This window comes from Urocampus carinirostris, chromosome 16, assembly GCF_059441175.1.
Source record: "Urocampus carinirostris isolate Australia breed hairy pipefish chromosome 16, RoL_Ucar_1.0, whole genome shotgun sequence".
NCBI lineage: Eukaryota > Metazoa > Chordata > Actinopteri > Syngnathiformes > Syngnathidae > Urocampus > Urocampus carinirostris.
Genome location: NC_142364.1, coordinates 8722870 through 8732284, shown reverse-complemented (window position 1 = coordinate 8732284; position 9415 = coordinate 8722870). Strand labels below are relative to the sequence as shown.

General features: G+C 45.8%; 1 protein-coding gene across 5 annotated transcripts in view; it reads left to right on the top strand.

Annotated features, from left to right (window-relative positions):
* Nucleotides 1–2192: 2192 nt before the first annotated feature.
* sec16a (SEC16 homolog A, endoplasmic reticulum export factor) overlaps nucleotides 2193–9415 on the top strand; it is a 22334-nt gene continuing 15111 nt past the window's right edge. For 4 of the 5 annotated variants that reach the window (XM_088355391.1, XM_088355393.1, XM_088355389.1 and 1 more), the window contains exons 1-12: nucleotides 2193–2256; nucleotides 3379–6745; nucleotides 6822–6973; nucleotides 7063–7151; nucleotides 7246–7369; nucleotides 7440–7638; nucleotides 7720–7903; nucleotides 7966–8108; nucleotides 8188–8249; nucleotides 8319–8457; nucleotides 8954–9196; nucleotides 9277–9374. In XM_088355391.1, the coding sequence (XP_088211517.1) occupies nucleotides 3425–6745; nucleotides 6822–6973; nucleotides 7063–7151; nucleotides 7246–7369; nucleotides 7440–7638; nucleotides 7720–7903; nucleotides 7966–8108; nucleotides 8188–8249; nucleotides 8319–8457; nucleotides 8954–9196; nucleotides 9277–9374 (4754 nt within the window). In that variant the 5' untranslated portion in view covers nucleotides 2193–2256; nucleotides 3379–3424. The remainder of the gene's footprint in view (nucleotides 2257–3378; nucleotides 6746–6821; nucleotides 6974–7062; nucleotides 7152–7245; nucleotides 7370–7439; nucleotides 7639–7719; nucleotides 7904–7965; nucleotides 8109–8187; nucleotides 8250–8318; nucleotides 8458–8953; nucleotides 9197–9276; nucleotides 9375–9415) is intronic. The other variant, XM_088355394.1, reaches the window with a different exon arrangement.

Here is a 9415-nt window from a genome sequence, read left to right as displayed (position 1 = left end):
AGCCTGAACTGCGGAGGCCGGTGGGCGGGGTCTTAAGCAACGTTCAGAAGACATCGGACATTAGGGGGGAATACGATTCATAACTCGTGGAATTTGATTTAAATGTTAACAAACGCTTTTAATTTGAATTTTAATTCATAGTTACACTTTTTTATGTATTTTTTTCAAGTTGACGTCTGAATATGAATTAAAATTGAAAGAAAACTGGTGGGATGCTGTAGTTTCTGACGTTTTCTTAGTCATGAATCACACTGGTCAGTTTCCCACATTGTTTGAGTCATTACTGACATCCAGTGTTGAGGCAGTTGTATTACATCTGTGACGCATATTTGTATTATAGTAGTCCCTTGGTTATCGCGGTTAATGGGGACCAAAAGCACCCGCGAAAAGTGAAAATCCGCGAAGTAGCGACACCCCTTCAAAAATGCTTAAATATATATATTTTTTAATGTATTATTTTTTTTTTTTAGACCCGGTTAATGGGTACCAAAACCACCCGCAAAAAGTGAAAATCCGCGAAGTAGCGAGGTCCCACTGTATAACGCAGGGGTTCTCAAAGAGTGGGGCGTGCGCCAGGCTCTGTCAATGCAGGCGCGGACGCGTTTGAATTCGGGGAACCTTTTTTTTTACTTTCCCATACTAAAGTGAAATTGCGCCTCCACTACACTACGGCGCAGTGGCATTCTCATCGGCAGAGTGTTTTGTGTTCCAGAAAAGAAGGAAGTGGGAGTTCTCCAACCCCTGACCACGTAAATATCATTAAAATGACAGTGGTCGTAGGTCCTGGTCACAAAAATTGGTGAAAAATATTTTCTCTGACTTCATCGAGTACTTTAATCATCTCAAGACAAAATGGCGATGAAGGATAAAACATGATTTACAGCACAGGTGTCAAACAGGCGGCCCGCGGGCCAGATCAGGCCCGCTAAGGGATTGAATCCGGCCCGCGAGACAACACTCAGAGAAGCGCAAGAGAAAAACGAGCTGCAGGGTGAAATATGTCATCTTGATGTTGCCCAAGCCAGGTGCCTCTCACAAGGACACTGTACTTGTATTTCTTTCTCTCTCTCACTCTCTCTCTTTCTCTTTTCCACCTTTTTCCTCCCACTTTCTGTCTCTGTCTCTTTCACTCTCTATGTCTCTCTTTTTCTCTTCCTTTGTTGCTCTTTGTCTCTTTGTCTCTCTGTGTCTTTTTAACTTATTTTGCTCTAACTTCTTTTTTTCCTTTTCTCTCTTTTCTCTTTCTCTCTTCCTACCTTTCACACTTTTTTTTTCTTTTCTCTCCTTCTGTCTTTCAATTTCTCTTTGGATTTCTTTCTTCCTTTCCCTTTCTTTTACCCCTCTCTCACGACTTTTTATCTTTTGTTTCTCACGCTCTCTCCCTCTCTTTCTTTTTCTTTCTTTGTCCTGCCCTCTCTCCTTTTCCCTCCCTCTTTCTCTTAGTTCTTTTTCTCTCTTTTTCTTTCTCTGTAATCTACTAGTCCGGCCCCCGACAGAATGTTTGTTCTATCGTGTGGCCCCCCGAGTTAAAATGAGTTTGACACCCCTGATTTATAAAATAAAATGGTTTAAAAAAATAATAATAACAATAATAATAATTTTATTTTATTTTTTATTTTTTTAAGCATTTTGAAGGGGCGTCGCTACTTCGTGGTTCCACCTTCACGGGTTCAGAGCTTCGCAGGTCCAAATAATAATAATAATAATAATAATAATAATAATAATAATAATAATAATAATAATAATATTAAAAGAAAAAAAAATTAAGCATTTTTGAAGGGGCGTCGCTACTTCGCGGATTTTCACTTTTCGCGGGTGGTTTTGGTCCCCGTTAACTGCGATAACCGAGGGATTACTGTATATCTGTCTCACTGAATGCAGTGTGAAAATTATTTTAACATATCCACGGGTATTTATAGTATTTTAAAAAGTATTATTATTATTTCAATTTTATAAGAATAAATGTGGTTTGAACAAATTTATTGACACTAATAGCAGCAAACATTGTGAGGTTCGAACAACAGCAATCAAGCATATTCACAATTTCGTTATATCTGACAATATGATGTTTTAACGATTTTTTCTGACATTTTTTAACATTAATTAAGCAATTTCGTTATTTTTATAAGAAAAAATATGGATTGTTTTAAGGAAGTGCCCGTCGTTCGGGCGATGACGCGGTTTGTACACGTAGCCTAGTAGGATGTGGCCATTGAAGATGGTGTCGGTGTGTCAAACTCGCTGTACTGCGCATTTGTAAGACTTTTTACGGCTTTTTCTGTTTTATTCTTTCCAGTGAGCGCAACAACACGCATAGACAACAATAACGCCGTTCATGTCTTGAGTTTAATCCCCCGTTTTGACGCGAAAAGCTTAAGAACCCCCACTACCCCTCCCTCTCGTTAGCATAGGCTAGCTAGCGGCGATGCTAACAGGAGCCCTGATGCTAAGGTTAGCGCACCCGGGGTAGTGGACTTGTGAGTGTGTGTGTTTTTAACTCGTCTCCGGGTGGCAAGTGATCCCGATTTTGTTACCGGAAAGCCATCGACGAGTGTGTACTCTCAAGGAGAGAAGTTTTCTAAAAGGGCGTCTCGTAAGTGTAAAATTCTGGCATCTTCCGGCGACTTTGGACCGCCGTGTTTTGCTAATAAGGACATGTTAGGGGGAGTCATGCTGTGGAGTTACTGTGTTAGCGGTTTATAAATCAGAAATCTCCAAACGGAAATTTGATATTTGTCAGAAAATAATGCATGCATGGAGAGACTTTCCAGTGGTGGTATTTTCAACAAGTGATGGATTACGTTTTTCTCGGGAGTTAGTCCAAAATGTGTGTTTACCCAGCTAACTCACCTTATGCGATAATCGGGCCTTTAAACATTGTTAAATTTCCTTGACAGTCGTCAAGAAAGCAACACCAATGCAAACTTTAGACAAAAAGACAACTGCTTAAACTCTGAACTGTAAGAAGCAGATTTTTGTTGCTTGTTTTGCACAGTAGTTGACACTGTATAATGTCTTATCATATCCCTTTTATCAACAGTCCTGGAGATATCTTAGTTTGCAATAATCTGTGGTCTGTGCAGCCCTTTGATACTCCTTGTGATTAAGGGTTATACAAATAAACATGACTTGACTTAAAAGTAATTCACGCATCAAGGTAAGGGTCTAGTTTGATGCTGATGATACATTTGTGTGGACAATAATAGGAACTGTACACCGTGGCAAACCAAAGATGGGTCGCCCACCTTACTACATGCCATTTGGTCAGCAACCGGTTCTTGATGTGCCACGTTGTACAGTTTTACTCTACTTACTGCTCAAACATAGGTGTGGTAACATCCACCTTGCTTATTTGACCACCGTTCTTCCTCCCTTCAGCTGATTTCAGTGCATTTGGTGACATCGACTTGATCCTCCTGCTGCCATGCAGCCCCCTCCTCGGACTGGACCCCCCGGAGCCTCGGGGCCTCCTCCTTCCGGGCCGAATATGTTCCGCAGGACCAGGCCTCTTAAGCATGCAGCAGCAACTTCGGCGAGTTCTTCAACGTCACTCTCCGCCCAACCCATGACAGACCCATTTGCGTTTGTCCGACCCACGCCTCCTATGGGTGCAGGGGTTGCTGGGGTACCACACACTGATGGCAACCCAATGTTAACACAACCCCTGCCCAATTCTTCCTACGCACTGGCGGGCCCAAGTCTGGCTTCACATCAGCCAACAGGTGATGTTGTGCCATTTGCTCCAGCTTGCCCGTCGCCATCCTCTCTACCACCAGTGCCCATGTTCAGCCCTCACAGTTCCGCCACAGGTGATGTTCGTACAGCATACGCACCATCTGAACAAGGTTACTTGAACTCGGGGGAGCATTCGTCGGCTGCTGAACCTCTATCCCTGCCGTCAGCCCCTGTACCGAATCAGACGTTTAATCCGGAATTCCACCTGCAGTCTCTTCCTCAACCTGTCCCCTTCCAGCCAGTGCCTCCTGCTGCTCCCTCCTCACAAATGGCCACCGATCATGGAAGTCGCCCCCCATCCGTTCAGAATTATTTTCAACCTACAAACGACCCTCCACAGCAGTCTTTTCATACACAGCCACAAGTTTCGATGCACCCTTCGAATGCCCCAACTCCTCCAACACAGTTTGCCCATCCCCAAATGCAACATTCTCTTCCACACCAAAGCCCTGGAAATATACAAAGCTCTCATTGGGCTGGACCAAATTCAACCCAACACCATAACTCGCATTTCCAACCCCAGAGCTATTTCTCACAAACTTCTTCTCCACAAGACGCGTGGTTAGGTCAAGCGCCACAGGACCCGGCTTACCACCAAATGGGGACTGCCCCGGCACATCTGCAAGCTCAGTCGGACCCTGGATCTCAGCATTTTCCAAACCCGAGTCATCAGCCTGACACTGCCTCGGCGTCTGTTTCGTATGCTCAAGATAATGGTACACTCTCCATGTTTTTCAACGATGATGTTGAAAACGAGGAAACCTTAGCCGGAGAGCGAAAAAAGATCCTGAACGGTGTTCCTGAATCCTTGCAGCCTTTGAGTAAATCACAAGGTGTGCCACAAGCCCAAAGCGGTGCTGCAGAAGTTCCTTTCGATAACCAAGGATCTCGTTTTCAGGACCATTCACACATACCATATATGAATGATGGAAACGCTGCGTCGCAAGGAAGAAGTCCCAATCCCCCTGATTCCCACTATGACCATGTTGAGAATCTGGAGTGCGTCCCGAACCAGGAAGTCTTGCCCAGTGAAGTTAATGCTAGTCCCCCTGTTTCTGGAGGGGACACCTATGAAACAGGCCCCAACTTGGAGACTCCGGATTGTATCCCCCGACCAATGAGATCTGCCAGTGCATCATCAAACTACAGTAGCATGAGTCATGGAAGTGGCACTGCCGGCCGTCGGCCCCAAGGGGTCGTCGGCACCTTCATTCAGCAGGAAAGCCCGCGCCCGACTGAGGATACTGTCTTACCTTCCTCCGCTGTTGCTGCAGCCGGAGGCTACTTTGAACAGATCGACTCTTATCCGGCTGGAGACGAAGATCCACAACCAAGCTCTTCGGGGAGAACTTGGCCCGCTACGCCCAGCCCCCCAAAACCAACGGGTACCTTCCAGGCCAGCGCTAACAGTTCGTTTGAGCCCGTCCGCTCACACGGTGTCGGGGTGCGCCCTGCCGAGGTGGATAGAGCGAAAATGGTAGCAGAAGGGGGCACGGATCCCACGCCAGGCAATCTGGAGCAGCCACCGGATAATATGGAAAATATTTATGTGCATCCTCTGCCTATTAGCATGCCTCACTTGCCTAATCCAGGGGCTCCGTCTCATTCACGGCCATCATCGCGTGCTTTAGGCACCAGTCGTCCCTGTGAGAGCCCTGCCACCACGTTATGGGCCCAGGGTGAACCTTCCAGCTTGGGCGCTAGCATTCTCTTGGCCCCAGCTGCCCCTACTGTTTTTGCTCCTCTAAGGGAGCCTAGTGCTGATGTCATACAACCTCCAGAGGACGGTCCACTGGACCTTCATCCTCCTGAGAGAAACTCTCAACAACATTCAGAAAATTTAGAGAACCCGCCAAAGGTGAGTGAGTCGGACGCTTCGGATTCGCAGGGCAACCTGGGCTATGCGTCCCTCCTTGTGTCTGAATCGCTCCAGCAGCCTGTTCTGATCGCACCACCGGCGTCCAACCACGTGATTCCTTCCAGTACCTTTGCTCAAACCACTGGCCTAATTGCACCCCCTTTAAGAACACACAGTGCAAATCTATCCCATGCACCCCTGAATCAGAATCCACTTTCCCCTCCTGCTGTTATGTCCAATACAGCACCTCTCAACCTGACGCGAGAAAGTGCGGAAGCCACAACCTCCGGAACTGCTTTGGCGCAGTCGCATCCAGTCCGGCCGTCTTTCTCTCGCGGCCAGTCGTTGAGTGGAGAGCCTCAGCATTCTCCCCCAACGAATCCTCTCTCTTCTCTCGCAGCTGCTTCTGTCACCAATCATAATCAGCCCTCAAATTATGAACTCCTTGATTTTTCTATGCACCAATCACAGAGCCAAAATCAGGCGTCTGCCCATCCTTCTGCTTTGCACGAGTCTTCGCAGTCTAGTAATGGATTTTACATGCAGGTCACCAAAGATGCGCAGCGAGGGCTTGGAGTGGACAGGAATGCACTTGTTCAGACATCAAGCTCTTCAGCGATCCCGCACGCCACGGTAGCTTCTTTACCATCCGCACCATCGGTCCAGCCAGCTTCTTCTTCGTCCGATCCGGTGGCCCTAGCGGCTCCGTCATCTGTTCCACCAGTCTCCTCGTCAAACACCGGGGTCCCACTGCCTTCTCCCATAACTGACGCAAATTCCCGGCAGCCCCAACCCGAACCTTCAAGGATATCAGAGACAAATTCCACAGTACAGGGGCAAGGGGATGTCTCCTTACCCACTAGGGGAGTACATACTTTCCCTGGCCAGTATCCATCCCAGGTGCAAGGTTCTACTACTGCAAGCGGTCCTCCGGGGCCGCAACCTCCTGGATCTGCCCAGCAAGTTGGTGCAGAGCCTCCCCGGCCGCCCTCTTCTGCAGGTAGCCAGCAGGGATACGGACCCCCTCCTCCAGGTACAGGGCAGATGTATGGCGGCTATTATGGAAACTATGGAGAATACCCTGATGGTAGAGCACCATATCCTCCTGGTCCATACCCTCCCGGGGATCCTAGAGCTCAGCAGTTTTATCAGGTATGAGTAAGAATAACTAATTTTACTATTTATCAAAAAAACAACTAAAAGTCTCCCATATTTTTGCCATTCTCAGGAGGGACCCTATAGAAGCAGAGGCGATCCTTGGTATGGCAGGTATGAGGGGCCAAATCCAGCTTACCGTGACCCAAACTATCAGTACAGAGAGCCTCAGCCGGAACGACCGAGCTCTAGGGCTAGTCAGTACTCTGACCGGCCTTCATCCAGGTCAGAGCAAGTGTTTCACGTGGGATCCGTGATGAATTATTTCTCGGTTTTTCACTTAATTTGTTTTTTTTTATTGACTTCCTATTTAGGCAAGGCTATCCTGAAGACTACCACAGAGCAAACCGAAGTGCCTATGATGAGTATTATGCAAATTACGCCAAGCACTATGATTATGCAGGTATGACGCTTTTATGGTCATCCCAATTTTTATTAATTCCTTGCAAAATTTGTAGCATACACAAAAGACAAATTGATCTTTTTTTCTACACAAGGATACAACTATGGGCAATACGACCCCCGCTATCGAGGATACTATGATCAGTCCTATTGGTCAACTTATGATGACACGTACAGAAGCAGAGACAACTACTATAATCAACAATTGTATCCTGCCAGGTAAGTTTTGCAAAACTTGATTAAACTTTACTATGATTGTAGTGTCTCGCTTAAAAGAACCTTGTCACAGGAAAGAAGGTTATGATGACCAATGGCGCTACTACCCTGGTTACGACAACAGCTTTGACGACGACTACCGCCGACGCGGTGGCGACGCGTACGATGACTTTGATCGACGCAGCGTGCACAGTGAGCAATCTGCTCACAGCGTACACAGCTCTCAAAGCCACCACAGCAGACGCAGCAGTTACAGTTCAAGGTCGCAACAGGTTCGTGTGTTTTTTACTCACATTAAAAGTCATGAACAAATGACTTCAAAAATACCCATTGTCCTTCCCTCACATTTGCAGAGCCAGGTTTACAGAAGCCAGCCAGATTTGGTGTCGGCGGTCTACGATGCCACATCATCCACACTGCCTGTGGACTACTCTTACGGACAGTACCCTGACCAGACTGATGCGTCCCAAAATTACAGCCAGTATATCTATCCTTCAGAGTACACGGCAGACAGCACATGGATCAGTCCGGAACAGCGTAAGTATTTCTTGTAGCTTAAAAGGACTGCACATTCTCACAGAGCAAAATTTTCGCGGTAGCGCCCCCTCGTCCGGCCACCCCGGAGAAGTTTACCATGCCTCACCGTTGTGCACGCTTTGGACCCGGTGGTCATCTTGTCCAAGTTCTGCCCAATCTTCCTTCAGCTGGACAGCCTGCTCTTGTAGATATTCATAACTTGGAGGTATTTTTTCAGTCAGTTTTAATCATCACTTTGTTGTAATTAATGTTTTTTATAGAAATTTTAAAATGTGATCTTTCAGACAGTGCTGCAGCACACTTCAGATCAAGAAGAACTACGATCCTTCCCTGGACCACTTGTTAAGTAAGTCTTGTGTTTGTTTCTTTTTTGATAAGTATTTCAATCTTTTTATTTTCATGTAATCTAACTCAGAGAAGAGACTCACAAGGTGGATGTGATAAAGTTCTCCCAGAACAAAGCAGTGGCGTGTTCCCATGACAACAACCTCTTGGACAAAGACTCTGCCTGCCTTCTTTGGGACTTTATTATGCTGCTATGTAGACAGAATGGGGTAAGTTTTCTATAAGATATGGTACGATGTAAACCGAAAACTTATTAGTGATATTAGTCAAGTCATTTTTATTTGTATAGCCCTTAATCACAAAGAGTCTCAAAGGAGAATATATAAAACTATATTAAGATTTTTTGATGAACTGATTGCTTTGTCTATGAGCAAGCAAACAAAAAGCTCATTCCTGCAAATGGCTCAGTCAATAGTTCAGATAACAGAACCAGCGTTTTTTTACAAAGCATGATTAAAGTAAACCCAAAACTTTGATCCAAAATACTATTCTTTATTATAATCTCATTTTAAAGCATTACCTATAAAATAAATGATTTATCGATAGCTTATTTTCAAGAATTTCACTCCTAGTGCGACTGCAAAAAATGGATCTATATTCTGCAGAAGACTTGTTTGAACAGTATTGCAATTTGGCGGATTGACTTTGCAGATTTGAAAAGCTGATACAATTTACATGTTACAACATAACATATATTTCTTCAAGACCGTGGTGGGCACAGACATCGCCGACCTTCTGCTCAAGGAGCATCGCTCCGTATGGCTGCCGGGCAAAAGTCCACATGAGGCAAACCTAATCGATTTCAACAACGAGCCGCTGGCCAGGGCGGAGGAGGAACCGGGTGCAGGACCGCTTTCCCTGCTGTCAGACACCTTCATGACGGTCCCGGAAAATGTTGGAAAAGAAACAGAACGCTTCAGGGAGCTTCTGCTCTTCGGTCGCAAGAAGGTAAATATTGACTACTTGATGTTTTGCATTTGCTTTGTCCTGAATCTGAAACAGAAATGTGTTTTTCTGCTCTACGATAGGATGCGCTTGAAGCAGCGATGAAAGGTGGTTTGTGGGGACACGCACTCCTTTTGGCTAGCAAGATGGACAACAGGACACATGCACGTGTAATGACAAGGTATGAAGAAACCTATTGCCTTTTTTGAAGCAGGCCGTCCT